At 33.4% G+C, this 24,133-nt stretch overlaps 3 protein-coding genes across 5 annotated transcripts; 2 read left to right on the top strand and 1 right to left on the bottom strand.

Moving 5' to 3' along the window:
- Positions 1-46: 46 nt before the first annotated feature.
- Positions 47-1,476, top strand: LOC108205987 (tetraspanin-6). The gene is made up of 3 exons (XM_017376133.2): positions 47-538; positions 779-1,092; positions 1,275-1,476. Exons 1-3 carry the CDS (start codon positions 47-49, stop codon positions 1,312-1,314), a joined length of 846 nt encoding a protein of 281 aa, XP_017231622.1. The 3' UTR covers positions 1,315-1,476.
- Positions 1,477-2,340: 864 nt separating this feature from the next.
- LOC108209391 (uncharacterized) lies at positions 2,341-9,976 on the bottom strand. 3 transcript variants are annotated; one of them, XM_064087572.1, is made up of 9 exons: positions 9,838-9,976; positions 8,638-8,828; positions 6,865-7,807; positions 5,196-5,349; positions 4,134-4,850; positions 3,697-4,052; positions 3,097-3,189; positions 2,899-3,033; positions 2,341-2,658 (listed from the first exon to the last, which is right to left on the bottom strand). In XM_064087572.1, exons 4-9 carry the CDS (start codon positions 5,290-5,292, stop codon positions 2,530-2,532), a joined length of 1,527 nt encoding a protein of 508 aa, XP_063943642.1. In that variant the 5' UTR covers positions 5,293-5,349; positions 6,865-7,807; positions 8,638-8,828; positions 9,838-9,976; the 3' UTR covers positions 2,341-2,529. The 3 variants fall into 3 exon arrangements, with proteins under 3 accessions (XP_063943642.1, XP_017235757.1, XP_063943641.1); XM_017380268.2 differs by lacking the exon at positions 6,865-7,807; XM_064087571.1 differs by lacking the exons at positions 6,865-7,807; positions 8,638-8,828; positions 9,838-9,976 and adding an exon at positions 6,164-6,269.
- A 6,607-nt stretch (positions 9,977-16,583) lies between these two features.
- On the top strand, positions 16,584-22,573 carry LOC108209077 (GTPase LSG1-2). The gene is made up of 7 exons (XM_017379806.2): positions 16,584-16,973; positions 17,752-17,853; positions 17,932-18,018; positions 18,438-18,531; positions 19,142-19,198; positions 21,093-21,172; positions 21,254-22,573. Exons 1-7 carry the CDS (start codon positions 16,750-16,752, stop codon positions 22,386-22,388), a joined length of 1,779 nt encoding a protein of 592 aa, XP_017235295.1. The 5' UTR covers positions 16,584-16,749; the 3' UTR covers positions 22,389-22,573.
- Positions 22,574-24,133: the final 1,560 nt, after the last annotated feature.

Below are 24,133 nucleotides of genomic sequence, written 5' to 3' on the forward strand. Positions count from 1 at the left end.
CCTTCCCTCCACACTAACACAAACTCAAACACAAAAAAACAAAGACATGTATAGGTTTAGTAATACAGTGATAGGGTTCTTGAACCTTTTCACTCTCTTAGCATCGATACCGATTATTGGAGGAGGTTTATGGATGGCTAGGAGCAAAACAACATGCGAGAGTTTTCTTCAAACGCCGCTTCTAGTAATCGGCTTTGTAATTCTCATTATTTCGCTTGCTGGATTCATTGGAGCTTGCTTTAATGTTGCATGGGCACTTTGGGTGTATTTAGTTGTCATGTTGTTCCTTATAGGGACTTTGTTAGGCTTAACTCTTTTTGGTTTTGTGGTCACCAGCCGAGGACATGGAGTGGAAGTTCCTGGTAGGGTTTATAAGGAGTATCATCTTGAAGATTACTCTCCCTGGTTTAAGAAAAGAATTAAGGATCCTCAGTATTGGATGACCATCAAAAATTGCCTTTTGGGTTCAAAAACATGTGCCCAAATTTCTTACTGGACTCCTATTGACTATCTTACCAGAGATATGTCTCCTGTTCAGGTAATCATTTCATCCATGCAATTACCTATATGAAATATTCGCTAAAATCAATTGATGATATTCCAGAACTACTTGAGATAAAAATAATTCATGATTTCTTTTATTCTCAGTATTTAATTTATTTTTTGATTAAGCATTATTATGTTAGAGTTAAATGTTGCGGATTAGTTAGTTGAAAATATCTTTCATTTTGAGACTACATATATAGTTGTAGTGTTAATCATGTGATTCTTTGTGCAGTCTGGTTGTTGCAAGCCACCAACTACATGCAATTACGCAGGGACAATGTTAGCTCAGGATGAAGATTGTTATCACTGGAATAATGCACCAAATTTGTTGTGCTACGACTGCGATTCATGCAAAGCCGGAGTTCTTGAGAGTGTAAAATTAGACTGGCACAAGCTCTCTGTCCTGAATATTGTCATGATTGTCCTCCTGATTGGCATCTACTCAATTGGATGTTGCGCATTCCAGAATACTAAAAGGGCCGAAAGCGATTACCCATATGGCGAAAATCGGATGTCTAAAGTCCATCCCAGATGGGATTTTCACTGGTAAGTCATCCCCCTGTTAAAATAGTTTCAAGTAATTATTTCACTCTGTTTTTGCAAAATACTTTTTAAGCCTCAAGAACCTGAAGCAGGCTCTTTATTGAAAAAGTAACTACAATTAGCACACGGTTTAGTCATTTTTCTGTGGTTATGAATGGGAAAGATGATTATTCTTTGCTTTGCAGGTGGAGATGGTGGCATGATAGAAGAAACCAGCTTTACTAGAAGAAAATATGTTTTTTTCTTTTCTTATCATATTCACAAATTGTATGGACATAAATTTCAGCTCAGCCTTTTTTTTTGCCTGCATACATACAGCTTTTTTATTTTGGTGTGTAAAGAAACATTTACCTTTAAATCAAGGGCCAAACCTGCTTTTCTTTTTTACTTTACTACCTTTACACATATATGGTCGAGAGGGCTTATCAACTTGGCTGCTCGGTTGTGGTTTTTTTCCTTTGTACTCTTTTAAATATGAAAAATAGCATCCTTGTGGTAGGGAAGGGAAAGAACAGCACTGCTTGACCAAGAAAGAAGAGCAATACAATTTATTTTGCGGATTTTTCAAATTTTTAGAAGTCACATTTTCTGGAATATGTTAAATTTACGGTAGATCCCTTTTTTTTAAGAGTGCATTTTAGTATGGATGGCTTTATCGACATTGTACTTCTCATCTGACAATTTTTTTTTCTTCTGATAAAAAATGGATAAGTGATTGTGGGCATTGTTCTAAAATTCCCAACTAATTTTAAAAATAATTCATCGGTTTACTGATTACGTTCTAGTTTTGACTAAAATTATCTAATTTATCCAAAAAATCTTTGATAAATCTTTTAAAAATCTTGAATTGATAAGTGAACGTTTAGTTACGAACCATAAACTTGTGACCTTTGATATTTCGCAAAGATATGCACACACTTCGGCGGGAAAAAAAACACATTTCAAACATTTGAGAACCATAAACTTGTGATCTTTGATATTTAACAAAGATATGCACACACTTTGGCGGGAAAAAAAAACACATTTCAAACATTTGAGATTGAACGCCGATTTAAAATGCTTTCAAAAAAGAAGAAATCAGATTAAATTTATTATCCAATATTAAAATTTGAAATCATAATCATATAATGTTTATCTTAGAATTTAAATTAGTCGGGACATTATGGTTTTTAGACGAAAGGATCTTCACCCGATGTCCGATGATATCCCAAGGCTTTCCTAGGCACTGAATTCCAAACCAAACACGACAAGTGAATATATCAAGGTAGCAATGAAACCTCGAATAGATATTCAGATATGAACGACATACAATTGAACTGAGATTTATTTACAGATAACGTCTCCAACTTTGCCCACGATATATGTACAAGATTGAATTGAGGGAGTTGGAGGAATTATAAAAAAACATATATAACCGGAGCTTTTAAATAATTTAATTTATCAGGCAGCAACTTTGCAGATGGGGCAGAACTTCTTCAGCCCTAACCATTTCTTGATGCAATCTACATGGTATTCATGTCCACAGCTCTTCAATTTCCCAATAGTATCTACATCTATCTTGTACTCGTCCTGTCCATTGAGTAAAGCAATTTACACGAATTCAGCTTGAGGAGTTATATTATATATATCAGTTTATGTGTGTGTGTGTTTCAGGTTGAAAAGATCTAACGAATTCACTATATGTTGGACCAACTCGACTGAGCAGCTAAAATTCTGCAGGTGCTAACAAGATATGCAATACCATCACCATAAAAAGAGCAATGCTTGGAATATTGATAATAAAGAAAAGCATGTGCATATGATTCTTACAAGGCAGATAGTGCACTGTTCGTCATAGTTCTGATCTCCCAAACAGTAAACTTTTTCCGTTATACGCTTAAAGACCGTATCTTCAGACAAACCAGTGCTGACATTTCCAATCCTTTCTCCAAGGGCAAGAAGTTCCTGCCCAGAGTATATAATAAGCATCAATTCAGGAAAAATATCAAATCAAATATCGGCACCAACCTCATAAGTCATGTTGTCAACGTCAAGCCTCATGTCTCTATACCGATCATACGAACGTCTTGAACCACTATAAATTGATGCATGGTCCGTGAGCTGCCAGATAGAATAACAATCTTAGTATTAGATTACTTAAAATAAAGATGTTGCAGCTTCAAAACTGTTAAAATTCATCCTGCCCATCAAAAAGTCTTAAGACCAGGAGAGAGCTTACAGAAACCTCAAGCAATATCATGGAGGAACAATAGTTACAAGCTAACATCAAAATAGATAGAAAAGAGCATATATTTTATGATAAAATTACATGAAAAGGAAAAGGCAAGAAAAAATTACGATATTCTTTCAGCATCCAACAATCAGGTGTAATTCTATAAAAGAAACACCACAGACAAAGTTCATCCATATTCATAAAGTTTCGTCAGTCTAGAGTAACAAACCATATATTATCAGCTAACAGAAATTCTAAATCACAATATTCATCCTAATATTATTTAATATCAAGATATCAATATTTAAGTTTGTGTAACTAATGATAAAAAATTGAAAACTCTCAAATACTTTAGTTAAACACAAACAATGAAATTATATAAGATAAACCACCACCTGGCTACCCATTCTATTTCGGGCATCCACCGCACTTGAAGTTGATTGAAGTCGCGGAGTAGCTGTTCTTGACCTTCGATTCCTGTAACTGTTGCGCCATCCTCTTGTCAGGAAAGGCCTTGAATATCTAGAATTTGAACTTGGCCGCTGCGAACGCAGACTCTCTGACGTAACAGCTCTAGCCCTTCGAAATTGAGTACTGTGGTTTTCCCTGGAAACCTGAGTAGAGGTCCCACCAGAATTCTGTGAAGTAGAAACAGGATATCCACTTGAAACATTATAGGAATTGCCAACTACAGTATTCACAGGACCTCCGCCAACAGAGAACTGATTCATTCCATGGATGCCACCAAGAGCTGCATATTTGTAAACAAAAATGTGTTAAATATAATGATGCTAATGAAAGCAATATCAACAAAAACCATAAGAATAGTCACCAGGTGGAGTTATTGAGGGTCTTCCAAGAGCAGAAGCAGGATAAGGTCCATGAGCCCATTGAACAGTTGAATCATTATTTTTCACCTGAACAGAAGGATTTCTTGGAAAGGTTGTTGAATTGTAAAGCTGAGACGGATAGCTAGGGTGGTGTGCGTGTTCAACATCGAATGTAGATCTGCTTCTCACATTCCTTAACGATGCTTCACGACCAATTGTTAGGCCATCACTTCTGTGTTCCGCTATGCTGATAGGACCCGAAGATAAGACTTGGTGATTTGCAATTGAATATTGTTGCGGCATCTGATACGAGCTGGAAGAGCTCCCTGCTTCAAATGATCTGCTTGTACTGCCTATTTCAAAGTTTCCCGTGTAGGCTGGGCCTGCTGCGCTTTTCCTTTTGAGTGACCCCATTTCATTTCCTATTATAGGGTTTGACATACCATCCTCAAGTTGTCTGTTATAGGAACTTGGGTGCATGCCGCTTATATCATTATGTGGCTGAATGCATAAGTTTGCGGAACTTGCGGAGTGTGGAAAAGGATAATAAGACTGTAGCTGAGATGCTGGTGGGAAATAACGTATTTCCCTGTTGAGACTTGAGGAAGCATACTGATTATTTTCCATGCCTCTCAAGTTCCATTGAGGATCATAATGTACTCCACCACTTGACATATTATTTGGTGGCAAGACGAACGAGCCGGTTTCTGAGGGCCCTCCTGATAGAAGGATTTCACAATAGAGAATTTAAGAGATATACAACTCAAATCGACCAATTCTTATTGGACAACAAATTTCTGTCATGCCCTATTCAACTACTAAAATACATAATATGATATGTTATATATTTAACAGACCATGCAAATAACAATAAAGGTTTTAAAAGGATACCAATTCTAAATCTAAAGTTCTACCCAAATATGGCACTTCAGTCTTCACCATAGGAAAGTATTGCACTTAACATGAAAAGGAGATAGCAGAACACTATGCCCATTCTTACTTTCTTTTCTTCTACAAATTCGATATGCTTAACAATAAAGGTAATAAGGTATGTAATTCATTACCCATTGGATTGTAAGGGAGCCCTAACTGATGACTTTGATTCTGGCTTTGATCGTCTCCAAACAATTTGAATGAGTTGGGAAAGTGTCTATGCCCCATCTGTTTGAATAAATACAAATAGAGATTGCAGCAGGTGGTCACAATATAAGGTCCAACCTGCAAATAAAAGAGAGGCTTTCCAGAATCTCAGCAGTCCAAATAAGTAAAATTCTAAATGACGAACACACCAAAGCAGTCATAACATCTGGGGCTCAAAATTTACCAAGGATGAATACTTCCATTACATATGTCATCAAACAAAAAATTTGGGGCCATTACACCCACAAAATCACCACTATTGGCAACAATCAAACACAATATTTACAAAATAATATCTTCCTTGCAGTTCTCAACTCTACATTTTCATAATTTGGCTACTTAAAATTGATACTACATATCTCAATCAACATTCTTAATTTAAATGATCGAGAAAAACCCTAACCAAAAACGGAACCTTAAAAGAAACTAATGGCTTATAATTTGCTAGACAATTTCAGAATCTCCAAGATAGCAATTTACCTGATCTGTATGGTCCTTAAAAGGAATAAATAAATGTATTTCTGAGGGGAAAATAAATCTGATGTCCATTATAAATGACTACAGATCCCTCGAAATTTTCACTCCAACTTCGACTCTAAAACAAACTTTTCTTGTTAGCTATATCAAAAATTCACTACGATATGCCCCAACACTAATAACATACTCTACCAACATCGCCAATGAAGGTGGATATTATAAAGACAGTTCCTGAGAAAGAATAGTAACACTTTAAACTAGCTCCAACATATATCACTATAGGATTATTTGGTGAAAGGAAAGGACTACGCCTCGTTTAAGAACAAGCTGATGAAAGCACAACTTTGACGCAGACCAGGTGCTAACACTTGGACATCATGGAATGTAGAGAGAAAATTGATATTACCGGATGTACCATCTAAATGTTGACGTGTAGGAGAGCACTAAAAGGTTTTCACAAAAAATCTGCTTACTGAGATAAAAGTTGAGATCTGAAAACCAACATGGAACAGAGACCTGAGTGCCAGAAGATTTGAATCATAAATAAGGACAGAGGCACTACAATTACTAAATGCATTACAACAAAATTGTAGCTGATGCAAACAGAATACCATACAGTCACTGAACAACAAGCGGACATAGATTCAAAGATTTTATTCTCTCCTGCCAAGTTCAAATTTGATGGCCTGTAATTCTCAATAAACTTTATGGTACCACATTGTAAAACCGATCCAGGTTTTATTAAAGACCAAAAATACAACTCAGTCCTGCTACACATTCAAGCTTTCTGCAGTGTCCTATATACAATATATGGTAGTATATAGCACTTCTCATTCGACCTGCCATTGGGGATCAATAATAACATCTGGACAGTCTTCCATTGAACAGTACTAATTTTCAAGTATAACCCTCCTGAAATATATCTATACACTCCTTGATAGGACTTCCACTCTAAATGACCAAATCACAAAAAACCAAGTCACTGCACATGTCATTAGAGCCTTGATACACACAATGCTTTGAAGCACAATAAATTCAACCAGTAGATGAGACAAGCTGCTGGATCCACAAAATTCCATAGAAACTGAAAAGTAACAAAAAATACTCAGCCCATACATTTTTCTTTACACTTTTGTGCACCTATTCCTTCCCAGTCATCCATGCAGACACCTTTGACATATCAAGCTTCCTTGTTTAAATGTTCACTTTAGTGACTGAATATATTGTGTTACTCATCTAACCCACTGTACGTGCTTCAGTGATCCATAAGTCAATTCTGGTTATACAGTTATCAACTCTGAATACTGGAAATTTCTCATAGCTTCACTATCATCACCGAGCACACATGCAATGACTCTCCCGTCAATGCTCCTACAGTTATAACTTAACGTATTGGGGAGATATCCAATTATTAATTTGACTAGTGAAACATGCTCACTGTAGACTTGCTGCTGCGGCATAAATAATTTAGAGCACTAAAACTTGTCCTGGTTCCTTTCCACATTATGTGTGGCAACAAACTTTGTGAAAGCTTTCTAAGATGAAAAGAGATCCACGTGTCAACTTCTACGAATACATAGACCGCCTGGACTCTGGAGAGAGTCCAAGTTGACTAAATACAGTATCAGAGAAAACCATGCATCTGCTTAAGCAAGTTGCAATAAGCATCAGTCAGATAGAATACTACATAATTCCATGGCCTTGTGGTAACACTATATTACAGCATGCCAAAATGGAGAGGTCCCAATCACCTCAAAAAGGATTATGATATTGACATATCCGTCATCAGAATCTATGGAACATTACTACTCACACATAAAGTCCCCGGTTTAGGATAAAATTGAATTTCATCACTATGAGGTCCAATGGAATAAGACATATTCAGCCTACATCACTTATGGAATTAAGTGTGAGATATATATGTTACGCTTTTCCAGCATAGGGATTGACAATTTTACAATATTACAGCTGTTCATATGTATATCAATCGTGATAGACTTATGGAATTTGTTCAAAAGCAAAACTCCTCCTTCCGTAGCTCACGTAGATTAATAAGTGCCTGCAATGCAATATCATTTATGATTAACATATGTAACTGACCAAATAGAAGCCCACCAGAGTCTCCTAAAGATTGCTAAAGTCTAGAAATTCCTTTAGAGTTCAGATTATGAAACTAAATCACTGCCTTAATGACTTTCATTAGTTTTTGTTTCCTTTGAAGAGTGGGGATAAAAGACATGAGGAAATGTTATGTCATTTAAAGCAAAATGGTTTTGATACCAAGTGATATCATTATAGCACGGCTAAAGTATTAAATATTTGAAAGATGTGACGATGAGGGAAATCTGATTAAGAATGTCCAAATTCTAGAGAAGTTGGAGACCGTGAACGTAGTTTAATAAGTCCAAGTGAGTATTACCCAACATGTATCTAATATTGATGATACTATGATACTAACATCAATGTGTACCCTGTGTTCCCTTTTACAACACCAAGGCTTATGTTTCCTGGACCAATCAGTACTTATACTTAAATTTCAAATGAACTATAAATTTTTGGTCAAATAAAAAGAAAACGAATAATTTTTGAGCACAGAGTGTGACTAATTCTCTATAAAAGAAATCCACATTGAGTTTTCTAGAAAACTATCTATAATCCAATTCAAACGGGAGAGACTATAAAACTCGCTTCTCCCATCATCTTCCCTGTTGCTGGGTAAAATGCAGGAGAGTACACTGCATTATTGTCTAATTAGAAAACTTGAGTTCACTGGTGTCTTAAAATGTTCTAATCTTAATGAGAGAATCTAATGTATCAATTATTGGCATAATGAAACACATATTAGAAGTATCACATTTCTACAGATAAACTAAGTTTACCCCACCATACCACTTCTTAATGTATGACACACATTCACGTCCTTGTACCAATATGGTTACTCATTCCAAATAACCTTGCAGTTTCTTTTCACCACCTAAGCATAATAGCTTACGCGGCACATAAAAATCTAAAGAGATATGCCGACTTCAATATAATGTGAATGATTTATAAGATTTCCCAACATCCATCTAGTCCAAGGCCTGCAATTTTTAACACGAATAAGATACTTAAGTTATTACAGTACCATATATGAGTAAAAAATAACTAGATCAACTTAAATGCATACTATGAACTACAAAGAAAATCACACTTGTCAATGAACAATATATTATTTTCCAGTATACAATATGAAGGTTCGTGAAGAAAAGCATATTGATAACATGCATTGTTTTTAAAATATGACACATGCCACGTCGTGTAAATTGTTTGATATTTTGACCTAACAGATTAATACAGTGGGCAAGTAAAGTGACCCTTGAGACCATATTTTAACCAGTTGCCCAGTTGATGTGCATGAAGAAATATATAACTGGCCATAGTCCCATTAATTTCCCAGGAGCAGCAAAATCAAGTATCGCAAAAAACGAGTAATAAGTCATCATCACAACTCTATGCCAAAGTGTTAGTGACAAAAAAATCATGCACTAGAAATTGTTCTTCGCTGCTAAGGCAACCTTCAATATTTAAATATATCAGAAAATCAAATTAGGTATACAATTAACAAAAATATCCAGTAGAATCCTTCAAATTTATGATAAATGTAAAGGCTCTGGTTAGAAGGAAGATCAGAACTGTATACGATAAACAAACAGGTACAATTTGGTAGGGACTGAACAAAAAGCAGAATAATAATTACATTCAAACTTATAAGATCAACGAGAATTATAATAATATACAGAAGGAATCCATAACAATATCACATATCTTCAACAGATTAACCGAACAACAACAATTACACTCAGATGACCTGCATAATCAACGGCATATGGGATAATTCATTGACACCGACACAATAGAAACTAAAGGTGTACACAATCATACAAAGCTTTTCAATTACGATCATCAAAAGCTTAAACATAACGTAAAATATGAACAAAACACATAACACAATACAATTGAGTCATGTATAGAGAGAACACAGACAGATATAATAGTTATATTATTATGATTTAAAACGAGAGAGGGAGGGAGGGAGAGATGGATGTATACCGATGGAGGTTGAAGAAAATCGTTGCCGCCGGCGAGTCAAAACGATCGTCCACCGGAGAAGAAAAGGGGACGAAAATGTATTGATTTGATCGAGGACACAATTCAACTACCTTTCCTTTCTTTTTATATTCCATTTTTTCGTGTATCGGTGTATGTATAAATTGCGTGTATCTTTACTATTTTAGGCATGTAATTTTATTATTTAACTCTCGATTTCAATAAAATGAGTACAACACATTTTAATGTTTAACTTCAATCATCAATATATCGAGGAGGATGCGTGCGGAGAGAGAAATATAATTATAATTCAAAAAATCATGTCCAAAAATTCTAGAAGTAATACGATTCTTCTTATTAGATTCTAAATACTCTAAAATTTAGAAAAAAGATTTTAAAAGTAATAGATTTTTTTTTTCTTATTTAGGAATCATAGAAGTAATACAATTCATATTTTTAATATTTTTTATACATTAATATACAAATTATTAAAGAAGCACAATTCTTATTTTCAAAAGTTTCCAAATTTATAATTTTATTTTATTAAATTTGAAAATAGAATTTATAGTTTAATTTTATTAAAATTTTCCGAATATATCATATAAATTTGCGTCAAACATGTATAAAAAATTAAGGATTCATGCGTCTCTAGAATTGTTCGATTCAATTTTCTAATTTTTCTTAAATTTTGGATAGAAATTATAATTATATTTCAAAAAATCAGGTTTAAGAATTTTAAAAATAATACAATTCTTTTTTTATTGAGTTCTAAAGATGATACAATTCTTTTTTTATTTAGTATTTTTTATTGAGTTCTAAATATGATACAATTTATTTCATATTTAGTAATCCTAAAAGATATTGGACTATATATATTCAAACTAACAATAATAGAAAAAATACAATTTATATTTAAGATTTGCAAGGTAATATGTAGAATTCTTATTTTCGATAAGTTATCTTTCGTTTAATTTTTCTAATTTTTTGAGTAAAAATAGATAAAATAGCTAAAAAATAGTAATAGTAAAAGAGATATAACTCAAAGTAGTGAAGAAATAGGAATCTTAACAAAAATATAATAGCTAAAATTTGTGAAATTCTAAGTAGTTAACAAATAGGAATCTTAGAAGAAAAGAAAAATAATTCTAAGCAATTGAAAAATAAAATCTATGAAAATGGATATATTTATCCAATTATAATTATAATCTCATCACAATGTAAATGATTCTTGAGAGGATACGCGGAATCTCTAGAAACTTTGTTTAATTTTTCTAATTTTTTGAAAGAAAATAGGTAAGGTAGCTAAAAAATAATAATCGTAAAAGAGATATAATTTTAAGTAGTTAAGAAATAGGAATTTTAACGAAAATATAATAGTTAAAATCTATGAAATTCTAAGTATTTAAGAAATAAGAATCCTAAAAGAAAAGAGAGATATTTCTAAGCAATTAAAAAATAGAAATCTCTAAGAAAAATATAATAGCTAAAATCTATGAAATTGGATATATATATCCAATTATAATTATAATATTAATTTGTATTAAAATTTACAAAAAAGATTCTTGATTAGTATTGTGTTTGACGGGAGGGCCGCCCAAATTAATTTTTATCGAAATAATAATAAATTTCTATTAGTATTATGTTTGACAGGAAAGCGACAAAAACAATTTTTTATCTAAGTTATAATGTATTTTTTTTTTATTAAAACAGGACCACAGCTTAAAATAATTTTTATCCAAATATAATCTTTAACTTAATCATGACTATAATAATAATTTTATTAGTATTGTGTTTGACGGTAGGGCGACTCAAACTAAAATCTATAGTAATCGTAAAAGAGATATAATTCTAAGTAGTTAAGAAATAGAAATTTTAACGAAAATATAATAGCTAAAATCTATGAAATTTTAAGTAGTTAAGAAGTAGGAATCCTAAAATAAAAGAAAGATAATGCTAAAAAATTAAGAAATAGAAATCTCAAAGAAAAATATAATAGCTAAAATCTATGAAACTTGATATATTTATCCAATTATATTTATAATATTAATTTGTATTAAAATTTCTAAAAAAGATTTTTGATTAGTATTGTGTGTCAGGGGAGGGCGGCCTAAATTAATTTTTATCTAAATATTAACAAATTTTCTATTAGTATTATGTTTGACGGAAAAGCGGCAAAAACAATTTTTTATCTAAGTTATAATGTATTTTTTATTAAAATGGGATCACGGCTTAAAATAATTTTTATCCAACTATAATATTTAACTTTATTATAATTATAATCATTTTTTATTAGTATTGTGTTTGACGGTAGGGCGACTCAAACTAATATCTATATTATAATTTTTTTGTTATTAATATTATCTTTGATGGGAGGGCGGTTCAAACATTTTTTTTATTAGTATTGTGTTTGACAGGAAGGCCACTTAAACAAATTTTTATATTAATTATAATATTTTTTTTATTAATGACATGTTTAACGGGAACATGATTCAAAATAACTTTTATACAATTATAATATTAATTCATATCAAAATTTATGAAAAATTCATAACGCCGCCGTGAAGCGCGGCTTTACTTACTAGTTTTATTTATAAAAAAAGAGAGTTGGGCTCTTTAGAGACTTAATTCAAAGTACTTAGAGATTTATATTAGAATTGTAATGTGGGCGGTAGATTTGGGCAGATTTGGGCGACAACTGTCATTTTCATTTTAAATTAAAATTGCTAGATAGACATGCTTGTAAACAACATCGTCCAAACCGTATGTCTATCAAATTGTATCCCGTATTAAACGCCATTAAAGTGACAGTTACTATTCAATTGTTCCCCTAAACTCACTTCCCCAGATTAAATCAAATATCTTGAAAAGATAAACAAGATCGATAAGAACGCACGAGGACCGTGACAGAAGTATTCACATAAATGTCTCACGGTTCTCATTTTAAGAAAGTTCTCATTTGAGCAAGTGCATATATATATATGCATATATATATATATATATATATATATATATATATATATATGTAGAACAAAGTTCAATGTAGCCGTAGACCACGTATGTTCTGCAACTATAGAATGACATAAACACATTGCAAAATGTGTTATTTTGCAAATTATGTTCTATAAACATCATTATTTTGTTAAAAATTTTGACAATCCTAAATATTCTACAAGTTAAATAGTGAAAAACACATTATTTTGCAAAACATGTTAAGTTTGCAGAACATATTTACATATTATAGAACATATGTGTTCTACTTGTCGAACATAAATGATTTTCAATATTTTTCATGAAATAGTGATTTTTATAGAATGTATTTCACAAAATAACAAGTTTCATACATTTTGCAATGTTTTTATGCCATTCTATAGTTGCAGAACATACATGGTCTACGGTACTACAGTAAATATGTGGACTATATGGAACTTAACTCTAATATATATAGTCTTTTGATTAAATGGTAAATAATGATCATCAAAATATAGAACAAGACATGATTCTTCTGGGATGACAGAGCCTATTTCACCAGTTGCCTCAGGTGATACACTAGCCACAAAAAGCAGATCCTTTAATATTTGAACATTACATCTTCATCTGCTATAACCTTTGTTTGAGTATGAAAAACTTGAACAAAATAACATATAACTTATAGTTAAGACGCGAGAAAGAGAAGAGCCGATACTATATAGATGATAGAATATAAAACTCAGAAATCTAATTAATGCCATAAAGAAATACGTAGTTTTGTTTTCTTGTTACAGTTGTAATTATCTTTTCCGACTCCAAATGGAGATTCACATGATCCCGATTTCTGAAGAGCATGCAGCTACTGAGACCAAATAATTCTATTCCATCTCCAGTGTGCGGAGCAAAATCATTTTCTTAAAAAAAAAAACTCATTTCCGAAAACGTATTCAGTTAAATATGAACATGAACAAACTCTAGTCAATTTCGAAACTTTTGATCACCTCCATAATGGATATGGAAATATAGTTCTAGCAACTTCTCAAAACTTCACTGTAAAAAAGTCAGTGATTGATGAGAACAGAAAAGAGTTTGATGATAACAAACCATGGATATACAATATGATTTTTCTCTCCATTTCTCTTTAAGTGAACTATTTTTTTAAAGGTAATACTGCTCTGACCAAAGTGAAATTCTATGTAAACCTACAGCCGATAATCTATTTACTTCTTGCAAACTTGAAGGAATCAAAAACCATGAAGCCAAATGTGTACAGTAAACTTGGAGCCACACTACTCGCTCTTATTTAGTTCAAGAAATATATTTTAATTCTAGCATTCATAGATAGGATACTATATGTAGTACTGAATGTCGTGCAGTGTTGCAGTTCAATACAAATGAACATATATATAATCTTAGACAATCTTTGCATTCATCACAGACTAATTTATTTGCATTCTTTTCCCTAGGTCACTGTGAGGCCAATATTTACCCTCCTATAAATTAACTCAAGGTATTACTTAGAATATAGAAATGGTAAAATGCATTGAAGAAGGCGATTTTAAGCCTATATATTACAGGGGTTAAAGCAGTCACCAACAGTAAAGAATATTACAAGTTTGTATCAAATTTTATGTAAATCACGAACTACTGACCTAAAATTATAAAAAAAACATATATAATCTCAAATTGTTTTAATCTATAGAAGAAAAATATTTATAACCTCTTAATTAAAGTTGCAAATACAAGGTTTGGTTTATTTAGGAATTAAAATTTGCAAAAATGTATGTATTCCAACAGCTCATGAAATGAAATGTAAAATAAAATATCATATTTTGTTACACCCATTATAGTAAAAATGATATTCAATTTCAAAGAGGATTAGTCATGCTGCATCGTCATTCTCTTTTATCAAGCTTTTGTTGATAAGTTGAATTGTCCGGTTGAGTTGTTGAATGAGGTTATGAATGTAGAGCTAGCTAATCAGGATCGTATTCCTGTTGATCGAGTTTGTCCTGATTGTGAGGTTGAGATCTTAGGAAATAAGTTTTACGCCGACTTGATACCTTTCAAATTGGGAGAATTTGTTGTGATATTAGGAATGGATTGATTGTCTAAGCATAATGCTCAGATAGACTGTAGAAATAAGAAGGTAATGTTAAAAATTGCTAGAATTGCTAGATAGACATGCTTGTAAACAACATCGTCCAAACCGTATGTCTATCAAATTGTATCCCGTATTAAACGCCATTAAAGTGACAGTTACTATTCAATTGTTCCCCTAAACTCACTTCCCCAGATTAAATCAAATATCTTGAAAAGATAAACAAGATCGATAAGAACGCACGAGGACCGTGACAGAAGTATTCACATAAATGTCAAGAGATAAAGTGTTTTTCCGTAAGCGAGAGATGAGTTCAGGTCAGTTTCCTTCCATTCTAGTTGGAAACAAGTAAACTGGTAATCCATTGTGTTTTTACATGTAATGATGATCTACTGTTGCTAAGTTTCTACTTGCATGCGAGTTTGCAGCGAAAAATGGGGGTCCAATTGATCTTATGTATGGCCTTAATCTTAGAGTATACAAGCATCGTGTGGGTTATGTTTCTCTAATTTGATACGGTTGTTGAAACTCTGTCCAACGCTAAAAAAGCGCTGTACCTATGAAAAATGAGTTTTTCCCGTCCAGCGGTAAAAAAGCGCTGGACATACTAAAACTTTCTTTTAATGCTGACCACTGGATATTCACCCAATGACCATGAACCTGTGTGTTTTTTAACAGGTTCCTAACATATATATACTAGGGACCTGGATCTACTTTATAAATCATGTCTTTAAATCTTAAATTTAAGAAATTTAATCATATCATCGACAATACAACTATCACATCATATATTCATTATCCTTCCATGCCAAAATGAATCCAAATATACTCAAATTTTTATTTAAGTTTAAATTAAATGGATGAAAATATGTACAAATTAAATAATATAACTTGATGAGATCTAAGTGCAATATATTTATTTGTATATTTACCTAAGCTCAATTATATAAAGCTTAAGTTTTAATTATATTAGCAAGGACACATATGACTTATCTTATTTACCATAAAATATCAATATTGAAAAATCTCTAAATATTTAATTCAGAAAATAAATATATCAGTCAAAATTGATTTTTTTTGTTTCCTGATTTTAAGAGGGGTGTATTGGATTGGGATTTTAAAACATTTTTTTGCATTCATGAAATCCAGGATATTCGATTGGGATTGTTTGAAATTCATTGAAATTTCGAGGTATTCAATTGGTATTTCAAATTATGCTACAAAATCTGGTGGTATTCAATTGAGATTTTAAATTATGCTTTAAAATCCGATGGTATTTAATTGGGATTGTTTAAAATCCATTAAAATCTGATGGTATTCAAATGCCGATGGATTTTTTTTCATTTCATAAAATGATAGATTTTGTGGTATTTTTCAGTGTATTTTAAGTTTTTTGAAATCCCATCAAAATCAATGAGATTTTAAAGCATTGTACCTAAATCCTATCAATTCTACGACATTTTTTCAAGAATCAGCACAAAATCAAAATCACATACAATCCATTAAAATTCATTGATTAAAAACAATCCATTAAAATCCCAATCTTATACGCCCCGTAAAATAAACATGCTCAATTTTTAATTTTTTTCTTTTTCGGAATAACACGCTCAAATTTGTAAAAAAAAAAAGAAAAAAAAAAAGAGAGAATAACACGCTCAAAGTTAATCGTTTGCTACATTTTGTGACCCAAAACCCTACCGAGTTAACGCACGTCTTCGACTCAGAACCACAATTCATTTTCGTATTCTCCCTTTCCCTTTTCATTCTTCTTAGGTTTCACACTTTCCACCGCCGTTGAAACAAATATCCCCATAATTCCCAAAAAATCAACAACAATACACACGCAGATGGGGAAGAGCGAGAAAACCGGGCTAGGAAGGAGCCTGGTGAAGAAGCACAACAACATGATACAACAATCCAAAGATAAGGGCAAAGTTTACAAATCTCTCCAGAAGAAAGTCCTCGAATCCGTTACTGAAGTTACCGATATCGAGGCGGTTATCGAACAGGCCGACGAAGCTGAGCTGCTTTATTCCAATGATAAAGCCTCTCTTAATCCCAAGATTGATATGTATGTGCCATTTCAGTCTCCTAATTATTCATTATAATTTCATTTGGTTGTGTAACTGAATCAGTTACAAGATAACTGATTCTGTTAATCTGTTATTCTAATAACTGAATCAGTTATTAGCATATGTTTGTTATTATTGTGTGTAGTAGGGTTTGTTTGATTTTACTGGTCAGGTAGTTATTGTTTTGGCGAGGTGCATCAAAATATCGTGTTTTCGTTAAGCATATGCTAGGTGATAGTTCATCTATTTCGTATTAATTTTGTTAATTCTGGATGTTTCTGGTTGATATGTAGGTGTTTGTCCATGTGTTGTTGAGTTGAAAAGCTGTATACGAGTATTAGACTCAATTTAATTGATGATGTTTAAATCTTGTTTTTAGCCTTATGATTTGCACACGACACAGCTACACAGCCTCTTCCTGGTAATTTAGTAGACGTGCATATGCTTCATATCTGATTTAAACTTCTTTTATGAAACATGGATTAATTAGATTATGGCGTTTTCAGGACTTGCACCACTTAAAATACTGTTTGCCTCCTTTGTTCTTATGCTTTATATTTTGTTCTGATTTTGACTAGACTGAGATTGTTTTGGATCTTAAGCACCTCTGTTCTAAATTTGTGAACGGTAGTGTGTTTATGTTATAATCTCCTTTGAGTTTTGATATTCTTCGGGCGTTTATTTGTAAAGGCTTTTACAATATTAAGGCATTATGTCATGTCCCAAGGTTCACCTTATTTTCTGTGCGATGATTTTGTAAATTCCTTTTGGATACAGGGATTCAACCTCTAGTACTATTGAAATGACACCTGACCAGAAAAGGGAGCAACAGGAAAGAGAGCAGGAATTGCATGCCAGCAGTCTCCGTGTTCCACGCAGGCATGTGTTTTATCATAATGTTGTCACGGATTGACCCAGTTGTCTTATTTATAACATGAACATACGACTTCTCTTCAGGCCACCATGGACTTTAGAAACAACCATTGAAGAGCTTGATACTAATGAGAGACAAGCATTCTTGATTTGGAGACGAGACCTTGCAAGGTCTGTTTTTCATCCATCACGTATCTTGTGGTGGTTAAAATTATTGTGTCATGGGTCACTATCATGTGTCTACATGTGTATTTTCACAATTTCATGCTACCTGTTTTTCGTGCTGTTGCTTTGAATTATTTATTGTAAAACTATCTTTTATTTATAAATTTTGATGGTACTGTTATCTATTTGAGTTTCATACTAGAGTTACACATGAAATTAGGAGAGTATTTTTTTTTTTTTGGGTCATATGGAGAGTATTTTTATTGTTGGTCAAGTTAGTTTATTTTAAAAATAATGGGACCTAATTTTTTATAGCCCAAAGTCATATAAAAAATGGCATATTTTGTAATATTTTGATATGGCATAATTATCTTCTTCAGTTGGTCATTACTATCAGAGTAATATGAATCTGTTTCTTCCTGCAGACTTGAGGAGAATGAGAACCTCGTTTTAACTCCATTTGAAAAGAACTTGGACATATGGAGACAACTTTGGAGGGTACTTGAACGCAGTGATCTGGTGAGATAATGGTGGATATAGTTAAATACTTTGCACAGAATTAAAGCATGAATGTATTGTGAGCTTCGCGCCTTTTTATGTCAACAAGCATATGCATACCTTTAGTCAATGTACCACTTACCTGGTTGGTTGGGGGTGACGGTGTGCCTGCTAGTTGTAAATGTAATAGTGCCAATTACCCTTGGACAAGCATTTGACAGAATTGCGACATGTCTAAGATTTGGATTTGACATGGTGGTAAATATATAATTTAAATTAATATCTAACACCACGTTCACAAAAGTTGTGTCATAAATTTTGTTCTAGTGATATTTTCAGCTGAGAAATTTATAGAGAATCAACGAACAAGTAGAAAATGGAGATACATCATGAAAGTAGGCGGAGAAACCCTACGAGAAAGGAGAAACAGGCACTTTCTTTAGATTAGATTGTTTAGAATGCATAACACCTACCCTTCCCACTCTTTACCAGATCACTTAATTAGTTAATTTGTTCTTGTAAAGCAACACATGCCACATGTTTAAAATGCCCATTCAGCTAGTTGATGATAATATGTTTATCATTTTCTATGCCCCTTGAAGGTAAAAGCTAAATTTCTTTGTCTGTGCAGATGGTAATGGTTGTTGATGCACGAGATCCGCTATTTTATAGATGCCCCGATCTTGAGGTATTACCTGAATTATAATATGTAGAGTAATTTGTTTATAATGAAATGCTGTATCACAGCTCCATTTCTCTGTTCATAATCTTGTGGGAGATTTTAGTAGTTTATTATGCACATGTTTTTTCCCCTCATTATATAAAAAAGTACCAAGGGGGAACTCATTTTTAGCAAAGCTCACACCCTGATTAGTAATTAGGCATGATATGTTTTCAAATACTCTAAGGGGCCGTTTGGTTCGACTCAGGGAAACGGAATGGAATCCAGAAAGGGAAATGAAAAGAAAGGAAAAGAATGATGCTGAATTGTATTACCTGTTTGGTTTTGATCCGGAAACGGAATGAAAATTATATGATTATCCCTATATTTGATTTTCAAATATTTTGATATCAAAAATTTCAAATATATTTACATATATAATAATATAGTTCATTTATATTTCATAATTTGATATATTTAATTATTTAAAAAAATTATTAATTTTATATTAAAATTATTTTTAATATATAAAAATTAAATTAAAATTTATTTTTGATTTTCAAAAATATTTTACATATTACTTTTGATGTTAATGACATCTGAAATAAATTATAAATGATAATAAAATAAGAATCAGGAAAGGGAATAGAAATACCCAAAGGAGGGTGGGGAATGGATAATGAGGGATTTGGGGTAAACCTAAAACTAAAAGAAGGGAAAGGGAATGACGATTTATGTAAAACAAACAACAACAAAGGGAATGAAACTGGTTGTTTCCCTTTCCCTTTGTTAACTACCCCCAACCAAACGGCCCCTAATTGTTATAGATTTTAGTACTAAGCTTTAAAGTAAGACATATACAATAGCGTTGAACAGCAAATTAACATTGATTTAGTGGCTGCACAGAGCCAAACAAGCTTGAAGGGACAAGGGTGTTTGATTTTAGAAAGTTGTAGAATTGAATTATAGTTGTGAATTGTGATCGTTGCTAAAAGTAACAACCCGAGCTTGGGATGGTGTAAATTAATGAGTTAATCGAGTTCATACAGCACTGACATAATTTATCTATTTTTTTTGTTTTTTGTGGAGATTATTTTCTGTTAACACAGGGAAAATGTAATTTATTAAAGACTCAATAGTTGTTTTTTTTTTAAAGATATGTTAATCTTGAAGAGTTCCCTTAAATGAATTTTAATATAATCAAAGGAGTTTAAACCTGTTTAACCGACTCTGATAGAATTAATCATAGTATAAAAATTGCTGCAAAATGGCTATTTTCCGAGTTGAAATTAAATACTATGACAGCGTAGTATGTGAAACTCCTGGGTTGAATTGGAATGGGCAGAGGAAGTTTGGTGATTAGAGCTGAGGTTATGTTATATATGGAATATTACAACAGTAATAATATAATAGTAACGTAAGCTGGAAATTTCAAGTGACTGTGGGAAGTGCTACCACTGCCAGGATTTAAATCCAACAGAATATAACTTGGATTAAACAGGGAAAGGATAGAAACATAGGAAGAACTATGGTGGATAGAGGGAGAGTGCTTTCTACAGGGGTACAGTACACTATGCCTTCTAACCTTGATTTTGCTGCTAGAATTTACCCATGGCAATATTTCACAACTTAGAGACTCACTAGAGTTGCCAAGTCCCTGTTATATTGAGTCTCTTATCATAGATAATTATTAAAATAAATCTGTGTCAGAGTGTTTATGGATGATCATATTAAGGTTTCTGGAGAGACTTTCTTAAAGCTAGCTGTTTCTTTGAGACCTGATCTAAACAAAGCTGTTAATACACCTACATAAATATCCTTCTTTGTGGGGCAAAGTTCTGTCTTGGTCCGAGTGTGGATAGCGGAGGTTTCTTAGATTTATTCTGTCTTAGGTTTCTTTGTGAACCTTGGTGAAATGCAGGCATATGCAAAAGAAATTGACGAGGATAAAAAAACACTACTACTTATTAACAAGGCAGATCTCTTACCATTTTCAATCAGGTATCCTATATGGTAAATCTCTAAATATAGATAACTAACTTTGTTATGTTTTGTAACTTATTTAGCTCTAAACAACTGCAGAGACAAGTGGGCGAAATACTTCCGCCTTCATGGGATTCTTTTTGTATTTTGGTCAGCGAAAGTTGCTGCTGCAGCCGTAGATGGGAAGGAAGCAAGTTTTTCATCAGAATTGCAAAATGGTCAGGATGAATCAGTTGATGATGATACGAGAGTATATGGCCGTGAGGAGCTATTGGCACGTTTACAGTCTGAAGCTGAGGAGATAGCTGCAATGAAGAAATTGAGGCCGAAGGCTCCAGTTGGTCGAGGTTTTCCTAAGAAAGATGATGGTGTAACAGTTGGATTTGTGGGGTATCCAAATGTCGGAAAAAGCTCAACAATTAATGCCTTGGTTGGTGAGAAAAAGACAGGTGTTACTCACACCCCGGGAAAGACCAAGCATTTCCAAACAATAAATATATCTGATAAACTCACATTGTGTGATTGCCCTGGATTAGTGTTCCCATCCTTCACTAGCTCAAGATATGAGATGATAGCATCTGGTGTTTTGCCAATTGACCGCATGACTGAGCATCGAGAGGCTATACAGGTTGCAGCAAATCGAGTTCCCAGGCATGTGATCGAGAGTGTCTACAAAATATCTTTACCGAGACCAAAGACATATGAACCTCAAAATCGACCTCCTCTGGCATCAGAATTTCTACGGGCATATTGCACCTCCCGTGGTTGGGTTGCCTCAAGTGGACTACCAGATGAAACTAGAGCTGCCCGAATAATTTTGAAGGATTACATTGACGGGAAGCTACCTCACTATGAATTGCCTCCAGATATGTCAGCTGAGGAGGCCGAAGCTGTTCTGTATGATCCTACGTACTTAACCAGTTTGCCCGAGGAATCTGAAGAAGAATCATCAGGCGATGAGAACAATCAAAGTCTGACAGGCGAAGATGGGAAGGGACCAAGTCTGGAGCATGTGCTGGATGATCTGAGTACATTCGACATTGACAATGGACTAGCTTCCACCAAGGCCCTAACTAAGAAGAAGCCATCAGGTCCATCTCATAAACAACACAAGAAGCCTCAGAGAAATAAGAATCGGTCATGGCGAGTTAAAGACAATGGAGAGGATGGAATGGCAATAGTGAGGGCATATCAGAAACCCCTGAATTCTAGACAACCTGTGGAGGCTGGGTAAGATTTCTGTCATGTACTACAATACCTAATATAGTTTGAAGATGCAGGCTTTTAGCTATATAAAGAAAGTAAACGAATGGTTTTGCTTCTGGACCCGTACTGTAATCACTATTTGTACCTGTCGGGACAATTTGTTGAATATTTGTTTGAATTTTTATATGATCTTTTTTATTTTTGACAAATGCAGTTCATGAGTATATCTATTCAGACTAGCAAATAAATTTCTGTTCACTTGAAATCGTGAGTTTTACAGTCGATGTTTACAAAGTATCACTTTATACATACAAATAAATTCAGACGGGTGCAATTTTTTAGCACTATATTGTATTAAGTTAACGGTAACAGAGCGACTTGGCCAGTATATCAGTCAAGTGGACCTTGCTCTTTACAGGTCCTACCTCCATTTTTTCTTCTTTCACCGGGAACATGAGTGACGGAGCACGTCGGCTCTGCCTCTCCCTTATAGCACTAAGTTCCATTTCCGGCTTAAACTTCACCGGACCGAACATAAACATTCTACGTCTTGCTGTAGGTGACATTGTAGTCAGAGAACTGATGTTCACCTTATGAACTGAATGCTCACTTCGTACGGGAAAATTCTCTGACCGGTTTCCTCGCGAGTAGCGATCTCTCTCGTTGTCGATCAAATAATTAAATGTACGTGCAGATGATATAATCATTTCTGTTTCGTTGTTATATGGAATCAATTTACCGCAGAAGATGATATCATTGGCAGCCTCGGAGGTTTCTTGGCCGGTGACGGTGCTAGAGAAGAACTCGAAAATGTCGGGAGCCGAAACAGAGGAAGTCCGGGGGCTGCCTGCGTCAGAGTTAACGGTGACTTGGAGATCGCGAAGAGAGAGATCGTCGTCGGATTCCTCAATCGGCAAACCTAAATCATTAACAGAGATGATTACGTTGTTAGCTTCCATTGAATGTGTTTGAGAAATGAGAATTGTTTGGTGTCTAAGTAATATTACTAATTGCCTATTTATATCCATGCATTTAGTAGACTTCGTAGCGGATAAAATGATGTAATTATGAACAGTTGAGACGGCGAAAGAGCTCTATGTTTGACTAGCAAGTAGTAATATGACAAGAATGGCGTCTTTGCCTGCATGTCGTTCTGAACAAAAATGACTTAAATAATATAGTGTATCTCAGATATCGTAATATTTTATTCATGCTCGGTAAATTTCTAAATTGTCGTTTTTTCTTGTCAGGGCCGTATTATTATTGAATATTATGACATGATTTTACGGAGTCCACAACTTCAATAGATGTGTGGTATCTGATTTTAAAAAGTGACGAGCCTGGTTGTGGTTGCAAGATAATTATAGGAGTATTGGGCTTCTAATTATGGAACATTTTTTACGGGCCTAGTTATGATCATAATTTTTTATGATACATTGGGGTTTTAAATACGGGCTATATTGTACGGGCCACGTAGAACACTAATAACGAATTTAAAGATGTCTCGCTCAGAAAGAAAGAAGGTAGGAACCGGGAATTCTCTTAACATATGGTTCTGTAACCACGGCCGAAGATTTTTTATTTCTTAATTGGTGAAATAGTTTTTTAGAAATCGATGTGGTGTTTGTCTTTAATTTAAAAGTGAATTTTATAAAATAAATAATCAGAAACTTTCTTTAAAATATAAATATTGTTTTATAAAATTAGTAAAATGAAAATAATAAAAAGCATGATTCAAGCATTCTCCGCAGTGTTATAAAGATCTCTAATTTA

The sequence above is a fragment of the Daucus carota genome, chromosome 2 (genome assembly GCF_001625215.2).
Source record: "Daucus carota subsp. sativus chromosome 2, DH1 v3.0, whole genome shotgun sequence".
NCBI lineage: Eukaryota > Viridiplantae > Streptophyta > Magnoliopsida > Apiales > Apiaceae > Daucus > Daucus carota.

Coding starts and splice junctions, on each gene's coding strand:
- LOC108205987 (XM_017376133.2), top strand. CDS start 47: ATGTATAGGTTTAGTAATACAGTGATAGGGTTCTTGAACCTTTTCACT. Junction 539..778: donor GAGATATGTCTCCTGTTCAG/GTAATCATTTCA, acceptor TTCTTTGTGCAG/TCTGGTTGTTGCAAGCCACC. Junction 1,093..1,274: donor CCCAGATGGGATTTTCACTG/GTAAGTCATCCC, acceptor TTTGCTTTGCAG/GTGGAGATGGTGGCATGATA.
- LOC108209391 (XM_064087571.1), bottom strand. Junction 3,190..3,696: donor GAAATAGAATGGGTAGCCAG/GTGGTGGTTTAT, acceptor TCTATCTGGCAG/CTCACGGACCATGCATCAAT. Junction 2,659..2,898: donor AACAGTGCACTATCTGCCTT/GTAAGAATCATA, acceptor CTCAATGGACAG/GACGAGTACAAGATAGATGT.
- LOC108209077 (XM_017379806.2), top strand. CDS start 16,750: ATGGGGAAGAGCGAGAAAACCGGGCTAGGAAGGAGCCTGGTGAAGAAG. Junction 18,532..19,141: donor TACTTGAACGCAGTGATCTG/GTGAGATAATGG, acceptor TTGTCTGTGCAG/ATGGTAATGGTTGTTGATGC. Junction 21,173..21,253: donor CTCTTACCATTTTCAATCAG/GTATCCTATATG, acceptor AAACAACTGCAG/AGACAAGTGGGCGAAATACT.